This window comes from Cervus elaphus, chromosome 5 (assembly GCF_910594005.1).
Source record: "Cervus elaphus chromosome 5, mCerEla1.1, whole genome shotgun sequence".
In the NCBI taxonomy this organism is placed as follows: domain Eukaryota; kingdom Metazoa; phylum Chordata; class Mammalia; order Artiodactyla; family Cervidae; genus Cervus; species Cervus elaphus.
The window spans coordinates 83,738,283-83,756,896 of NC_057819.1; the positions used below are offsets into that span (position 1 = coordinate 83,738,283).

An 18,614-nucleotide genomic window follows, 5' to 3' on the forward strand; every position below is an offset into this window, starting at 1 on the left:
CTGCATTCAGATGGTGTATCTTTGCTTTTCTCCTTTGCCTTTAGCTTCTCTTCTTTTCACAGCTATTTGTAAGGCTTCCTCAGACAACTGTTTTGCCTTTTTCCATTTCTTTTTCTTGAGGATGGTCTTGATCACTGCCTCCTGTGAAATGTCACGAATGTCTGTCCATAGCTCTTCAAGCACTCTATCAGATCTGATCCTTTGAATCTATTTGTTACTTCCACTGTGTAATCGTAAGGGATCTGATTTAGGTCATACCTGAATGGTCTAGTGGTTTTCCCCACTTTTTTCAATAAGTCTGAATTTGGCAATAAGGAGTTCATGATCTGAGCCACAGTCAGCTCCCGGTCTTGTTTTTGCTGACTGTATAAAGCTTCTCCTTCTTTGGATGCAAATAATATAATCAGTCTGATTTCAGTGTTGACTATCTGGTGATGATGTCCATGTGTAGAGTCCTCTCTTGTGTTGTTGGAAGAGGGTGTTTGCTATGACCAGTGTGTTCTCTTGGCAAAATTCTATTAGCCTTTGCCCTGCTTCATTCTGTACTCCAAGGCCAAATTTGCCTGTTACTCCAGGTGTTTCTTGACTTCCTACTTTTGCCTTCCAGTCCCCTATAATGAAAAGGACATCTTTTTGGGGTGTTAGTTCGGACTCTTGTTGACTGTGAGGGCTACTCCATTTATTCTAAGGGATTCTTGCCCACAGTAGTAGATATAATGGTCATCTGAGTTAAATTCACCCGTTCCAATCCGTTTTAGTTCACTGATTTGTAAAATGTCAACATTCACTCTTGCCATCACCTGTTTGACCACTTCCAATTTGCCTTGGTTCATGGACCTAACATTCCAGGCTCCCATGCAATATTGCTGTTCACAGCATCGGACTTTACTTCCATCACCAGTCACATCCACAACTGGTTGTTGTTTTTGCTTTGGCTCCGTCTCTTCATTCTTTCTGGAGTTATTTCTCCACTGATCTCCAGTAGCATATTAGGCACCTACCGACTTGGGGAGTTAATCTTTCAGTGTCCTATCTTTTTGCCTTTTCATATTTTTAGTGGGGTTCTCAAGGCAAGAATACTGAAATGGTTTGCTGTTCCCTTCTCCAGTGGACCATGTTTTGAACCATATTTAAAACTGTGTACCTAAAATTAAGGGAGTGATGAATTATCATGGTAGAGTAAAAATCAAAAGAAAAAATCAAAACAAAGTCAGCAACAGTTCAAATATAAAATTATGAGATACTAAAGCCAAGGAAGCATGAAAAATGAATCCTGAGAGTAAGGACAGCTATGGAATAAAATGTAAAAAGAACAGATGGGCTTTGGGCAAAACAAATCCAAGTTTGAATATAAACCCTGACACAGGCTGCTTATTTAATTCCTCTGTTTCCACTTGTAATTGCTGTTCTTTCAAACAGTGTTTCTTTGAGTAGCATTTCTTCCCCAGTCTCAGGAGACAACTGGTAATCTTTCCAACTTGCAGTCAAAATGTGAAATGTCCTATCTCAAAATACCCTACATGTAGTTGAAATGCACTCGTGTCAGTGATTCAAAATTCTAAGGCATGTGGATTTTAAAAATGCCTTTCCTCTCCATTTTTATGTTGCCTGTTTTCCCCTCTTGTTTTCCGAGGTTTCTGCTGACTGTAAACAGAAAGGTCAGGTATTAGGTGACTGTTTTGTGTGCTCTCAGGAAAGATTGAGGAAGGCCTCCTTCTCCTAGAGGGCTTCCCTGGTGGCTCAGAGGTTAAAGCATCTGCCTGTAATTCAGGAGGCCTGGGTTCAATCCCTGGGTTGGGAAGATCCCCCGGAGAAGGAAATGGCAACCCACTGCAATATTCTTGCCTGGAGAATCCCATGGACGGAGGAGTCTGGTGGGCTACAGTCTACGGGGTCGCATAGAGTCGGACACGACTGAGCAACTTCACTTTCACTTTCACTTTACTTCTCCTAAAGAAAGTACCCATTTCTTTACTCTCTGATCAGTAAAACGCCTTTTACCAGGACAAAGTTTTTCATCAAAGAGTTTACAAGTAATTCTTGAGAGTACTATTTATTAAACACCGTGAACACACTTCAAACAGAATTGTGGTTACTGTTTAGTTCCAATTGCAGTCCTATGTGATCAGTATTTTCCTTTCTTTTATTGATAAGGATGTGGACTCAGAGTGGCTATAAATAACTCATATAATTTTTTATTTTAGTCTTTTTAACTTAATGAAATGTGTGTCAGACTATATGTAATCTTTGGAGACTTTCTGCTTACTGTTACGGTGCTGACATGACTGTGCCGCTGCGATGGTTCATTTTGGGCCCCCCACTAAGGGGGCGCCCACAGCCTCGCTCTCAGGGCGTGGGTCTCTGCCTTGCTTCTCACTGAGCAGTTTCTCTGCTCTCCCACCTGCTGTGCTGTGTCTCTGGTAATACACTCTGTACCTGAAAAAAAAAATAGAAATTGTTCATTTTGACCATTATATATTATCCCATTAGGTAATTATTCATCCACTCTCCCATTGATAAACATTTGGAATGTTTCTTTTTTTTTTTTTTTCTGCTTTGAACAAAAGCATTTGAGAAATGCTTCTGTGCGCATTTCTCAGGGCAAGATAGGTGAGCAAGTAGTAGAGCCTAGAGTATGATTAAAGGGATAACACGGAAGCAGGAGAAGATGGACAAAAGGGAGATTGGACATAGGCAAGATAACTCTTAGTTTTGATAAGTTAGTTTTGCCTGGGGTCAAATTTTGTCCAGGCAGGTGCACCTGTGGCCTGTCATGTCCGGCTCCTCACCTCCCCAGGTGGCACAGAAATAATCATTTAGAGTTGACAGTTACATCTCTGGTGGTGAGAGTTCTTGTCAGTTTTATACAGCTTTGAATGCTATACTGATGGCTGAAAGAAATATCCCTTCCCCAAATGGCTTCTAGTCTTAGTGTAACTATGAAATGGCCCAGCTACATAATAAGTATGCCTTTGACCTGCGTGGTATTTTTAGTATAGTATGTCATGGTAGGACAGTCCTAAGGTCCCAGAGAGAATGTAAGCCCTACCTCCAAAACTTATTGTAATTTTAAGGGTAAATAATTCCCCTCCCTTGACCGGAAAGAATAATTTGTAGATTTATTTCTTGCACAGTTCTAGAAAGTTACTATTAGCATCAGTAGGCTTAGAGAAAGATGTCCCTGTTATCTACTCCTAAATCAAAGGGTTTATCTAGTTATATATGAAAATGTGAACAGATAGAATGTCAATAACATATTCTGAAAGGTTAGGAAAAGATAATAGCCTTGAAAAAGCCTTTTGGTTTATGGTATTTTTGTCAAGAGGACAGAGAAAGTTTCTGAAAAAAGATTAAGCATGTAATGGATTTTTTTTCACTCTCTTGTATCCTAAGTTGTTGTAAGTCAGGGGACAGAACCAGGGAACTTTGGAGCTTCAAAGGCCTTACATTTGTTACAGTCTTTTTTTTTTTTTTTTTTTAAATTAAGATTTTAAACTTAATTTTTATTTAATTTTAGATTTTCTCCAGTGAGAGACCTGGACCTATTTCTTAAAGAGCCTGACCGAAGTCTAACTTTAAAATCATGATTAAGATGATATGTTCCGGTATTCTCACAAATAGAGGATGAGAATTCCCAGAAAATAACATCAAGAGTATGACTCGTAACAAACCATAAGCAGATCATTGGCTCATTGTTCGGTTGCCAGGGTCTTATTGGAAGACAAAGTCCCCAGTTTCATCACACAAGAAAGTTTCCATAATTCAGTCATTGAACTCGGGGGATGGGGTTGACTGGAGCAGGGACTCTTTACCAGATACAGAATGTTCCATGCTCTGCTGTCTCCTATTTCTGAGTTAACTTGACATTTGACCTCAGAGTCGGACTTGCCTGTGGCAAGAGAGATCATTTTAACCAGAGTAATTAAGTGCTTGAATCTTAATGTTGTTTCTTGTTCCTCACTCTGTGACAGGTGGTCAGAATGAGCTGTGTTGGCCTGGACTTTTTCTTCTACAGAAAAAAAAATCTGTCCTTTCATTTTAAAATATAATGGTTTGCATACTCAGTTCTATTTGACTTTTTTTGATCATTGTAAGATAATCAGAAAAAGTTATGGAAGTGTGGGACACAAATAATTGTATTAACCGGAAGAGGATACAGAGACTTTTAAGACCCCAGCTGCTGAGACTCAGTTGTACATGCTGACTTTAATATATATAACTTCTGTACTTTAGGTAGAAAGCTCCTTCCTTTTCATGTCCTCTTCCTGTAGTTTATCTTCTCTTTTGATTCTTAACTCCTTTGTATTTTTGTTATAGATACAGGGAGGCAGGATAGTGAAAGGTTAAAGCAAGATCTCTGGAGTTAGACTGTAAAGTGAGAAATGGACATTGTATCAGGAAGTTAATATTAACCATAATTAGAGCATTTCAGTAGAATGAGGAAAACTGAAACCCAGTTATATCAGACTACATTGTGGGTAAAGAAAAAGTCAGGCCAGGGTCACACCTGACACATTTTTTAATGTTCTGTAAATATTTGTTGACTAGTTGAATTCATTTATTCATTATTAGGGGAGACCTCTGTATATTTTAGGTTGAGGGAAATAATCTAGTAAAAAGCTAGAGATGGAAAATGCAAATAAAAAAAAAGGAAGGACATGGGTTGGATATTAGCATTTAGTAAGAACTCTGTGCCAGATGCTTTTCATATTTTTATGAAACTGCATAATAAAATCTATAGGGTATTATCACTGGCTTCATGGGAAACTGAAACATATTCAAATTCATGTAAATAGTAAGAAATGTAAGGAGATAGGATCAAAAGCCTGAGTGGATTGATTTATCCTCCTTAACCACTTCTTCCTTCAAGGCTGGCATGAAGATTTCCAAATCTTCTGAGGCAGAGAAGAGGGACATTGAGATAGCTCTGTGGAAGGCAGTGAGGAAATCTGCTTGAAGTTGGATATTTGGACCAGAGAGCTGGTTTCCAAAGGCTGCCTCATGTGACAAGAAGCCGGCATGAGTTCTTTCTACCCGGTCTCCTTGTTCACACTTGTATCAACCTAGCACTGCTGAAACTTGGTGCTACCCGTGTTATTTTGAGAAACCTACTGGGGTTTGTACTATAGGTTTAAATACGTTTCCCCCTGTTCATCCTCTAATCACTCTTCTGGATGAAGTTCATTGAGGTCAGAGATCCTGGCTTTTCTTTTTGAGGTTATCTACTGCATTTAGTGATTTTCTGCCTGATGGTTGGAGTAACTAGATTTTTCTTGATGAGATTAAATTCCTGTCAATATTGTCACTTTTTTTTTAATCCATTTACCATCATGATATAAAGGCCAGTGAGGTTCCATGCTATTTCACCTTAAGTTTAAAATTCCACAAACTATTCTGTATTCTTGACCTTTGGATCTGTGGGTTCCTGTTGCTGATTTCTTTTCTTTCTTAGAACCCAGTGGGTCGTTTAGCCAGCCACAGATGAATTTGTCACCATATAAAGCTACCATCAGTCTGTCATTTTCTGTAACTGAAATCAGTTGATTTTTAAAAGGGTTTTGTTTGGCAGCCAATCACTTTACTTGGTTCTCATAGACCACTTCTTTAGCTCTGGCCTCATTCATTAACATAAATGCCTGTTTGGCTTCTGTTGCTCAAGTCTACATTCTGAAATGAGGTTTGTTTTCAAAAGCTTCCCTTTAATGATAGCGTATTTCAAAGAGTAGCTGCTAATTGTAAGGAGGTATTACTTTCATTCTGATTCTCATAGAAAACAATTCCAAATGTTCAAAAGCAAGTGCAATTGCCAATTACTTTTTTTGAAAGACGCTGGTGATAGAAATACGCTGTGAGGCAATAGAAACCATACACCTGATGTTTCTGAATAAAGCAGTGGTCTTCCTTCTACACAGCAGCTAAGAAACTGACGGTGTCATATGTTTATAATTCTACTCAGCACACAATAGGCTAACTTGAGTACAAAAGAGGTTTTAATAATTTGAAAGGGGCACAGCTGTGAATGAAACTCAAGATGTTTTAATCCCAAATCCTGAGGTTGAATCACAACGAATTTTAGATGGTGCCAGAGACTATCAACTTAAACTTGTGTATATGAGAAATCCCTAGATTTTAACATTTTCATTTCAGTCACCTAGGATTTCGGGATCTCAAGTTTTACTAGGTTAAATATAAGTTGATTTGCTGCTGACACCAGTTCGTTTACTTGTCATATTCCTGGGTTAATGGGTTAATTAGGGATCAATTTGTTTCTCTTTTTCTTTCTCTAATCTCTGAGGACTAGAAGGCTATAAATATTAATAAATGTTAGCATAATGGCCTTTGGCTTCTTCAGAAAGATTGTTTGATGAACTATCTCCCCTCTGCCTTGCCTGCTTCGTCTCCTGAGCAGTCTACCTTGGGAGGAAAGACAGGGTTTGGGGTTTTGTTTTTTTTTTCTTTTTTTGTATTTTTGGTTTTTTTTGTTTTCATTTGTAGGGCGATCTATCATTGTTGAATCAGGCTAGCAGTCTGAGATCCATTCTGAGTCACTATGAATAGAGTTCTAGTACTGGTCGGGCCCCAGGGAAACTGGTGGTTAAATACTGTGAGAATCTTTATCAGACAGGAAATGACAACTCATTAAAATACTAACCGTTAAGCCTGTTTAGATCCTGGCCTCACTGCCAGGCGGGGGCGGGGGTGAGGGGGGATGGTTATGGAGGAGTGTTGTTCAATTCTACTGCGTTTGACTAAAATGTGCACATTTCTTAAAAGAATTACTTATAAGACTGTTATCAAGAAAGGGACTTGCTAGTCCACCTTGTCACTGAACTTCTGCTTTCCTGTCATTGCCTCTTTTGTTCAGAAGACAGATCAGCATGTAACGGAGGTGGGGTATGGATGGGCTTTTATTTCATCCCTGAAAATATATCCTACTAGTACCTTAATTGGGCTTTCCTGGTGGCTCAGACAGTAAAGAATCCGCCTGCAAAGCAGGAGACCTGGGTTCCATACCCGGGTCAGGAAGATCCTCTGGAGGAGGGCATGGCAACCCGCTCCAGTATTCTTGCCTGGAGAATCCCTGTGGACAGAGGAGCCTGGCGGGCTATAGTCTAGGGGGTCGCAAAGAGTCGGACACCACTGAGCGACTAAGCACAGCACAGTACTTTAATTATAATATTTAACCTCTTTAGCAGAAGAGTCTGTAGCTTCAGTCTAGAAGAGTCTGTTTAGGACTCCTCAGCTCCCAGGCCAAATCTCAACTGATAGGGGAATTCTCTGGAGTCAGAGGATAAATTTGATTTATTGATTTACATAGAGTGATTCTCACTTAATCAATAAAATTCTAAAAACTCTAATACTCATTTAAAGCATAAATATAAGTTTAACTGTGGGCACAAATCTCAGTTTCTTGAGGTCTGACTGTCTAGGTTCTTAAAGGCCCTCTTTACAGTGGTCTATAAGAGCCACTCTAAAGCATGGAAGGGCAAGCGAAAAGAGACCCTTGGTCTGGATCTTTGTAGAAATAGCTTTCTTTTTTTCTCTAATATGTTACCTAACAATTTTACATTGAGTTGGTCTGCTAACTAAACCTTAAGATATTTTGACCTTTTGGGAACAGATATAGATTTTATATATATATTTGTATAGGTACTTGTGTATATATATATTTGTATATGTGTGTGTATATATGTATGTGTGTGTGTATACACATATGTATGTATGTATATAGTATTTGTACCCCTTGCAGTTTAGTTCCCTGGTCTAAACCAGTGGTGTCCACCATTGGAGTGGGACTAAAATAGAACTTCTATTTATATTTATTTTCATCTTTGTCATTTCCTTTCTTTGTCTGTTTTTGTAATGTAAACAGCATTATTATGGTTATACAAAGATATAATTATGGCTATACATCCATGGAGGATGTATACATCAGTCTGATTGGCACTCCCTCAATCCATATGTCAGAAGATCACAAATTAGATATTACAAGTACAGGGTAGGAGTGGTGTTGTTTAGTTGCTAAGTTGCGTTTGAATCTTTGCAACCCCATGGACTGTAGCCCACCAGGCTCCTCTGTCTGGGATTTTCCAGGCAAGAATACTGGAGTGAGTTGCTATTATCCTCCTCCAGGGGATCTTCCTGACCTAGGGATCGAACCTGCATCTCCTGTATCGGCAGGCGGATTCTTTAGCACTGAGCCACCAGGGAAGCCCAGGCTAAGAGTAGGAGTTCTCAGTACTAAAGGGGCTTACAGGGGGCACGCTGCAATTTATTTGTTTTTTCTGTGCCCCATTAATCAGGAATATTTGCTAAAGATAGCATGAAAGTCATCATAATGAGACATTTTAAATTGTTTAATGCTTCATCTATATTTTATCCTTTTAAATTTGTATTTATACATTTTACTCTTTGCATGAGTAATATCCATATATCAGAAATGTTCACAGACCATTGGTCTAGGCTTCTCTGCCTTTAAAAGCTGCTTGGTGCTGTCAAAAAACAGGCTACTTCAAAAGACCATTATGCTGTCTGAATTGTAGCAGCAGTAGACTTGATTAAACTCTTCTTTTCCCTTTCTTTTAATAGTACCCCTGAACTGTATCTTCTAAAATCATTTTCTCACATTCATAAGCTTTCAGTGGTTTAACCAGTCACACCCTGAGAATGTTATTTAGATGTTCTAATTAATCATCAGAGGAATGTTAAATAAATTAGCCTCAAAGTACTGCACAAATAGTGAAATAAAGGTTTAAAGAAATGTTTCTTAATTTTAAAACATTTAAAAACTTTTTTTTTTCCCTAGGAATGACAAAGGTTTATTGCCCTTTAGCCTTACTTGGAATCCATGTCAGGCAGTTTCTAGTATATTGGAAAGCGAATGATATGACATACACAATCACATCAATGCTAAGGTCTTAAAAAAAAAGTGGTTAAGAAAGAAGCGCTTATATTAGAACTTTACTTAATTATACCTGTTTAATTCCCTTAGGCATTTCAACTGCGTAACCTTCACATGGGCACTGTATAAATAGAGCTAAACAAGACAAATCAATTTTTTATAAGTTTATGTTACTCTTGTGTTACTAAGCACTGTGCCCCAGGTTTATGATGGCACTTAATAATAATTATAGTTTAAAAAAAAAAACAACACATCTGGCTGGAAAAATCCAAGAAGAACCCTGGACAGGAAGATTTCAGGTCTTTTAATAGTGAGTGCTAGTTTGATGACTATGTTCATGATGGAAAAGACATTCAAAGTAAATCAAATGATATGTTTTTTACATCTAGTGAACCAGTTTGTTTGCAAGTAACACAGTTTGAAGGGAGTTCCTTGAAAACCGAATAACAATGACCTATGAATTTTTGGAATGGGTGTATATGCTCATAACCAACCAACAAGTGAAAATGTAAGCATTGTGAAAACCCAGAGTAATCACATCACCCACTCTATGCAACCTCTGCCAATTGTGATGCTTCCTCTGGAAGATTTTTCTGGCTTTTTGTGGGAACACAGTGCAGACCTTTGTTTATAATGAGTTGATATGGGCAGAGTTTAAGATACAGATTTCTTATAAGTGATTCCAAAAACGGAGTTACATACGCTTTAAAAACTAGAGAAAAATAATAGATTTTGTTTGTATGTTGATCATGGCCCTTGACAGAATTTTGCTGAGAAGTTTGTCTTGTTTCTGTTTTAACTTATAGTTAGGTATATAAGCATGCAGAATATTGTTCCCATGAAACTCCTTTTGAACTCTGGGTGGGTTTAGACTTCTGTGGATTTCTTTTCTCCTCCTCTCCTGTTTGCATTTTCTGAGGATTTCTTTCTTTCTTTATTAAGTTCAAAAATTGTCATTTAAATAATTTGTTGGAAATTTGTTTCTTCATGATTATACTACCTGAAAAGTGTTTTTGTATGTCAAGAAATAAATATCAACATATTACTGTCCACACAGCTTTTTTTTTTTACCCACCATGTTGAAGGTCTACAGCAAGGAAAAGTGGATGAGATTAATTTTATTCTTGCTTTTGTTTTCCCTTCTTTTTTCTTAAAGGCTTTGTCACCTAGAGAAAATGGCTGTTTACAAGGCTAGTTTAAGTATATTTAAATACAGACACTGACGGGAAAATAGTGCTGAATAACTCTGACACTTTGAATTCAGTCAGCACCTAACTGCAGCGTCTCACCCGCCCACCGTGGGTGAGAGGCGAGCCCTCAGCCAGGTGCATAAGGTGCTCGGAACTTAATGGCTTTCAGAAAAGGCGTTTGAGTTATTTCCTAAACCAACGATAAAAAGACACTAAACTGTGTTGCAAGTTATTCCTCCCTCCTTTCTTCATGCGTGTACCTTAAATTAATCCTGAATGTCAGAATGGACTCTTTTTTTTTTTTCTTTTTCCTAGAATGGGCTCTTACTTCTGCTGCTTGAAAATAACTTGAGGGATGAGGTCATGGGGATGGCATTCTTGTTTTCCTTAAATGCATGTTAAGAGTAAAAGCTATAATTTCAGTTTTTATCTAGTCCATTACTTAAAGAGCTTTAGTGTTAATTTAGAAAACTCTAGTATAAGAGTGCTTTGTATAAGCTGAGGCATGTGTGACCTAAGCCATTGTTTATAGACATAAAAAAATTAAAATAAAACTAAGATTTTGAGGCATATATTTAAAAACTTGAGGACTTGACTAAAATTCATTATGTAACATGTATTACCTAGATTTCAATAGGTTAACTTTTTAGGTTTATTTGGATCATGTGGCACTTATTCATAATAGTTTTGGTCAAATGTTGCTATAAAAGACTTCTAACTTCTTTCTATTTTCAAGTGTTTCTAGTCTCTTATGAAAAACTGACTCTCCCATTCCACCACCCAAAACTCTAAAGCATGTAATAACATAGCACCTTGAAAAATTAACCTCTTCATTAGTCCAGGAAAATTCTTTGAAAGTTACACATCATGTAAACATATATTCTCTATCAGCTAAAAGAGTAGCCCTTAATGGACTTATAATGGCAAATCACTTATGCTTTTCAGTTATTTTGAAAGGAATTTAGAATGATTGTTGCTAGTGCCTTCCTCATTTCCCTCAACAACAGCAGAGTAGAACCTTTCTAACATTGGGTCTTGATTCTTAATTTTCTCTTTAAATAATGACTTGACCTGGAGCCCAAGAATGATTTGAGGAAAACTGTAAGCCATAGTTTTGCTTAACTTTGGTCTGAAGTTAGAGGTCTGAAGAAACAAAAGTTGTTTCTTGTACATCCTAGCTGTTCAAAGAAGCCTACAATCATTTCAATCTCACTAAATAAGTTTTTTTCTTAACTAGCCACCCTTGGGAGTTTAAAATGATGATATAAGGTATTGTTATTAAGGGTGAAAGAATAAATTTCTGGGCGTCCCCTGTTGGTCAGTGGTTAGGACTTGGCACCTTCACTGCAGTGGAGCCAGGTTCAGCCCTTGATCAGGGAACCAAGATCCTGCAAACTGTGCAGCAGCCAAAAAACCCAAAAGAAATCAATTTCTGAAGGAAAGTTCTTAAAAATCTGCAATCTTCAAAGCCAGTCTCCTTATGCATTTATTTTATTGGATTTTTTTATATTTCTGTGGTTTATTTCAAGTGTAAGTGGATGAGCTATTTGCATTCTTTTATGCATTATATAAAGAACTACCCAAGGAAAATCTTTCTTTTAAAGAGAAAGTTTGTACTATTGTTGCTCCCTTGTAGAAAAACCATTACTGAAAAACAGCAGCAGAGCTCAGAGACAGCTCTTCTGGTTTACCACGCTCACGTGAGGCCACATAGACGTCTGTGCGAGGGGAGGAGGCTTCTCCGTCTTTGAGGTCTGTCTTATGGGTCTTTTGGAATCATCCGTGTAGTCATTGCCTCTACTACATATATCTCTTCAGGCCTTTTTACACATCTTTCAGTATTCCTTAAAGGACTTTTTAAACAACTTCACCCCACACTGGTCTTTCTTTTCTCCCTTCAGTTTCTTTGGAGTGTGTCTTCTCTACCAAAAAATTGAGAAATTTATTACTGATTTATAAATTCTGTTGTTCGCAAATGAGTTCACGTGTGTGTGTGTGTGTGTGTGTGTGTGTGAGTGTGTGCACGTGAGTACGTTTTGAATCCATATAATAATGATTTGAGTTCTTGGACGTAGACCACTTCTTGCAGTTTTAGTCTCTCCCCATAGCACCAATTACAGTTTGGATATAAAATAAGGACTCTATTAAGGGCTTGTTGGTTGATCATTAACAGGATCAAGGAAAAGTGTCAGCCAGGAGTATGTATTTGTTACCCTCTGGTAAATATAGTAGCAAGAAATTTCTCTTCTGTACTGCTTTTTATTAGAGAAAACAGCAACTGAAATTGTTCTAGAAAAAAGGTGGTGACATTAATACTTAAAGAAGAGAACTTTAGGCACTGTTGCAAATACATGAAATACCCTTTGCTGGCCCCAGGAAAATGACTGGGCTCGTTTAGCTTTTAGCCCTGTTATGACAGATGAGAAAATAGAGGGTACAGAAAGTAGAGATGTTTGGTTTTCTAAGTCGCCCCAAGTTACCGTTTTTTTAAAATGCCTGCAAGCATTTCTAAATCGGGAGCCCGGTGACTACAGTTGCCAAACCGGTTTAACAGCACTGCCTGCGCACATTCTAGGTGAGAGGGAGCTCTGAGCCCATAAACTTATCAGAGATCACTGTCCCAGTCATCTCAGAACAAGTTGTTTAGTAATGTTGTGTAGTTTCTGTGCAAGCCATCCACCATAAACCACGACGTGATTCAAGGTTCATAGTTCCTTCTTTGTTCCTTTGTTAATCACTGACTTCTGACTAGTGGGAGGTGCCTCCCAAATTTGCTAATGCATTCTTTTTGGATAAGGATGACGCACAGATTGTCCTAATAAGGACTTGGTTTGAGAAAGGACCGCCTCCTCTGAGAAGATGGGACAAGTCAGTGAGAGGGCGGGCAGTTTCTTTTTCAACCAGGGATGACACAAGCATAAGTCATTTCCTTATTAATCGGTTCAAACCAGTTCTTACAGGAACTGGTGGTGATAAATGTGAGACTTCTCAGAAGTCATTCATTTTGCTCTTTGTACCACACCAGTGTGCAGCGCCGGCGGAGCTCACCTCACTCTGAGAACTAACTCTTCTACTGGAAGGGACTCTCAGCTCCTATTTCCTTCTTAAACATGTTGGTGGGAGAGAGTTGTCTTCTGTAAGGGGTTGGGAAAGGATGAATATTTATCCATTGGGAACAGTTCACAGGATTTCGCCACCTCTGCTGATTGTTGTTGGGTTTTTTTCCTCTTTCTGTCTAATCCCTGCTTTTTTGAGTCAAGGCGGTAAGTGGATTTTCCTTTAACATTCTTTCCTGCTTTTCTTCCCAAATGTGTCTTTTTTCCTGGGGTTATTGTACCATGCCTCCAGTGCTGTCCCCGGCATAGGTCCATCTCTGCAGAAGCCATTCCAGGAATACCTGGAGGCCCAGCGGCAGAAACTTCACCACAGAAGCGAAATGGGCACACCGCAGGTGAGACTTTTCCCTGGTTTTCTTCTCTTTCCCACCCCCACAGTTTCAGGCTGCAGTTACATTCGCAGCACTCACTGGCATTTTTAGGCGAATAGAGTGAGGTTTGTCAGGCTCAGTAGAAGTCTGAAGCTCTGTGTACTTCCTACTGGCAAATGTGTCTTTGTCTAAAGCAGAAAAATGTAACTTCTGTTTTGTATTGCTCCCCAAAACAAGTATTGGGCTAATGGAAAATAATGGATATGTTATGTAGGATGAGTTATTACCTTGATCTACAATGACTTATTTATAAGTAGCAAGTATACTTTCCAAGTAGATTAGAAAGTTAAGATTTATAGCATAACAAAGTATTGGATTTAATGAGTTCATTTGAATATCTATTTTTGCTCTCTTTTTCTTTTCATTGATGGAAAAAATAATTTAAAAAAAAAATATAAACTAAAGCTGTTAACATAACTGAACTTAAAAACTTTAAACTAAACCTGCCTTTTGTATAAACAGTTCTGTAGCAAAGAAAGGAAATGACTAGAAGAGGATGAGTAAGCAATAACCTGAAATGGGGAACTTGAAGGAAGCATAGGGTTATTTTTGTTGTTTGGTTTGGTTGGTTTTTTTAATGGCCTTACAACTCTTTATGTGGCCCTTTGCTGCCCTCAGTTGACCAAACATAACTCCAGAAATAGATAACATTTATATTTTAAAAGCTGCTCCTAATATTGGAACAAGAAATATATAAAACTATCTTGACACTACTCTCTACAGGTATCCCCATGATGACTTCAGATAGTAGAATTTAATCAAAGACTTTATGTAGTGAAAGACAAGAAATGACCTCACACCCCATTCTGAACTGTATTCAACATTGACTTTAACAAAGTGAAACCTTAATAACTGGGGGTAAGAAGAAGGCCTGAATGTAGATTTCAGGGTAGCTGAAGAGAGAAGACTTTTCATTTTTAATTGTTTATTAGGTTATAACCTCCAAGTTCTCATTACTTTCGTTAAAACATAGTAGTTGTTTTTACAACCAAACTAATGAAGCATTTCTCGTGGGTTGTTCTGCCTTTCTTCCTGCAGGGAGAAAACTGGTTGTCCTGGATGTTTGAGAAGTTGGTTGTTGTAATGGTGTGTTACTTCATCCTGTCCATCATTAACTCCATGGCACAAAGTTATGCCAAACGAATCCAGCAGCGGTTGGACCCAAAGGAGAAAACCAAATAAGCAGGAAAAGGTTTTAACTGCAGAAATTAAAATGGAAGGGTTCTGCCTTAAAGTGGGAGGACTCCAGATCAGGAAGGAAAATTCCCTTTTCCAACCTGTATCAGTTTTTATTTTTTTTCCCCCCTGAAAGCAGTTTAGTCCACATCTTGCACTGACATACTTTTCCTTTGTTAAGGTAAGGTATCCACCCTCGGTTCAATCCAAGTTGTATTTTATTAGGGTGGAATGTGATGTTGAGCAGCAAAGTTAACAGAAACTGGCCTTCTGTTTGTTACTTTCAAAGGCCCACGTGGTACAATTAAAGAATTCCAAACACCATCCCCCAAAAAAGAATTCCTAAGTATGTTAAATATTTCAAGCTTTTTAGGCTTGTCAAATATGACTTCTTTGTTTTTCTAAGTCATCAAAAGTGTATATAAATTATACTAGATTGGATAACAGTCTTGCATGTCTATCATGGTAAAATTTAATATGCCATCCTGCCCAACCCTTCCTCTCCCACCTTCGAAAAAAGGCCATTTTATGATGCATTGCACACCCTCTTGGGAAACTGATCTTTCAATTTTGAGACAGTATAAGGAAAATCTTGTTGGTGTCTCACAAATGAGCTGACACCATTTTTTATTCTGTATATTTAGAATGAAGTCATGAAAAAACTTTATAAATACATCTTTGATCATTCCAAAATTGTGTCCATTTTCTTGAGCGTTTTTTTTTTTTTTTAACTTCCTTTTGGCTTCTACCAACTAAATTCAGCCTTGCCATATCCATCACAGCCACAGTCTCTTACGCCTTCATTTATTTGCATGAAAGGGCCACCACCAAGGCGTTTTTTGGTTGGGTTGAAATTGGGCAGCTGGCTACACACTGCTGAAAGGGCACCTTAGGTACTGATGTATGGAGGGGACTTACTGGTTTGTGAAAACAGGAGAGATGATAGTATATAAAACAAAGGACATGGAGAGAAAAATAACCTGTTTTAAAATAAAAACAAGCTTTCTCATAGCAATTAATTTTTTTTTTTTTTTGCGATTAATTTTTAACTCAGTACGTATTCTGATTTTAGCAGACAGAAATTTACTTTTATTTATAACCTAATTTTCTTTCCTTTCTTTCGTGTTTGTTCTTATGTGATTTTTCCTTCTGGATGTTTCTGGTTGAACTTGGTCATTTTATTTTGCTCAGGGCGGGGTGGGGGGGGCATGGTGATAAATAGTCTCACTTTTCTCCTTTAGGAAAGTTGGTACTGACATTATGTTGAGTGTAGAATTGAGTTTAAATCTCAACAGGCCAGAAATGCCTGGTTTGTTTGATCAAATCCTGCCTGAATGTCTGCTTGTTTTGCCTACCGTCGTGACATCTCCATGGCTGTACCACCTTGTCGGGTAGCTTATCAGACTGATGTTGACTGTTGAATCTCATGGCAACAGCAGTCGATGGGCTGTCTGACATTTTGGTATCTTTCATCTGACCATCCATATCAAATGTTCCCATTCAAACATTACCCAGCACCATGTTTTATGGTTAAAAGAATTGGTCCTTAGGTCTAGTGGCACTTTGACTCTTTTATGCCATAATACTGTATCAAGAGGATTTTATGCAAAAGTGGGATAGTCTATGTGTGATCAAAACTAAATAAAGGACAAGCAACCTGTCTTGTGAGTTTTGGAAAGGTTACTTCTTAACCATCTTTTACCCCCTACCTGGAAACTTTCTAGCGGTAGTTACTTGAAAAGCGGTACCCAGACGGTTTCAATAAACTCACATTAACTGTTACAGTTTTTTAGATTCTTTAGGGTTCATGTAAGTCTCTAAGTTGGCTTCCCGTTGTCTTTCATCACCTTCACCTGCATTTTATTTGGTGTTTGTCTGAAGAAAGGAAGGAGGAAAGCAAATCTGATTTGTACTGTTTGTACTAGATTTTGGGATTTGTTGATAAATTTATTTTGGGGTAAAGTATTAGAAAGCCTTGTTCCTTAGGCTGAAGGTCTAAGTGATTATAATACATTTGACTTGTGATGGTGGCTTGTTCACTCTTGCAAATGAATTTGCTCGGAAAACAAATGAAGAGCAGCTCTCCTCCTTCCCTGTGCTGCGGTTCAGGTGTGGCATGCTCAGGTGATCCTGCCGAATTCCAGCTGGGGCCGCGTGCTACCCTTCTGTTCCTGCAGTTGGTTGGTTCCTTTCTTTAATCCACCAAAGCGGACACAGACAACACGATCCCAAAGACACGCCTAGTTAATTCCAGCTGATTGGAGACCAGAAAATTTGTAAATGGATGGTTTGATGTTCCTGCAAATAAAAAAAAAGGGCCGGGAGTTCTTTTGATTCCATCTCTGTTTTGTTTAAGTCTCTTCTGTGCCTTAAATATCTGCAGCATCTTATCTGCCTCAATTCAGTGAATGTCAAGCAATGACAATACAAGGCAACGTGTTAAGGAGTATACACAAGTACTGAGGAGCACCTCCCTTCAAACAACGCCATGTAGGAGCATGCGGTGTTTTCTGTATTCTCTGTATAACCATAACCCAGAGTATAGAGCTTAGAGCAAAGAGTTTTATTTTCATTTGTATAATGGCCTCTGTATCTGTTCTCTAAAAGTCCAGAAAAAGACAAGGCTGGAAGTGATGTTTCTGAAATACACTGGTGTATTAGGGATATAGAGGAGCGTGTGCTCCTTACAAACAAGCTCAGCCTGTGTTCGCAGTGTGCTCTGCTGTCTAGCTCTGGGAGGACAGCTTGAGGCTTGTTACTCAAAGCGATCCAGTAAGTACAAATTATGCAAGAAGCTAGATAAAACAACTAACTGCCCTCTTATAAACTGGGGTGAACTGTGTTTGACTGACCCATATGTAAAGAACTCATGAGTCCCCAATCTTTTTAGCATCAAAAAACCTTTCCATATGTTTTGAAACCCATGTGCTTAGTCTGTTAACAGTGGTTTAGATTTCTGCCTCTAACATAATGTGACCTGGAGAAAGTTTTTTAACTCAGCCTTGATTTCATCTATAAAAATAGAGATTATATATAGCCCGGTTGTCCTAAAGATTACATCAGATAAAATGTAAAGAAGCTGTTAATGTTAGTATGTTAGCAATTTTTTAATTCATCAAAGACAGTGTTTGCTACACATGTGAGAATTTTACAACAGTGCATTCGCTCACTTCAAAAATAGGATTTTAAATGCTGTCTATATATGTCCCCTTGTTTGGGAGTAAATATGCTCTGTCTAAAAAACTTAGTAACTAAATCCAGTATACAAATTAATAGAGAAAAGCAGAAATTAATGAACTAGTGACTTGATTAGTAATACCAAAACCTTCTCAAATCTAGAAATATGCCTCCAGGTCTCGTCTTCTGAGATGGCCCACACTTTGGCTTGGAGTGTGTTTCTCCCATGGCGGCTCTCGCCTTTTGAGACTGACTGCATTGTCTGTGATGTGCATCTCTAAGTAAATCCGCTTCTTACCTATCAAAAGGTTGGGGGGGAGGGAACTAGTCTAATTAAGGTACAAAGCACAGATACACAAAATTTACTATGAATAACTGAAAATTCTTGTCTAACCTTGGAAAAAGAAGGGTCACTTAGTTGAGTCTGACTGCGAGCCTGTGGACTGGAGCCCGCTAGGCTCCTCTGACCATGGAATTCCCCAAGCAGGAATACTGGAGTGGGTAGCCGTTTCCTTCTCCAGGGCATCTTCCTGACCCAGGGATTGAACCCAGATCTCCTGCATTGCAGGCAGATTCTTTACCATCTAAGCTACCAGGGTCTAACCGTACCAGCTTTAAATGTTGACATTTTCTAATTTGTTATAAAGATAGTTAATGCTAAAAAGTCTAGAAGGTAGATAAA

The 18,614-nt window shown here is 38.3% G+C and overlaps 1 protein-coding gene across 5 annotated transcripts in view; it reads left to right on the forward strand.

Moving 5' to 3' along the window:
* Positions 1–18,614, forward strand: part of VMP1 (vacuole membrane protein 1) — a 121,921-nt gene extending 103,307 nt beyond the window's left edge. For all 5 annotated transcript variants that reach the window (XM_043902863.1, XM_043902861.1, XM_043902860.1 and 2 more), the window contains 2 exons: positions 13,441–13,543; positions 14,618–18,614. In XM_043902863.1, coding sequence (XP_043758798.1) covers positions 13,441–13,543; positions 14,618–14,761 — 247 coding nt within the window. In that variant the 3' untranslated portion in view covers positions 14,762–18,614. The remainder of the gene's footprint in view (positions 1–13,440; positions 13,544–14,617) is intronic.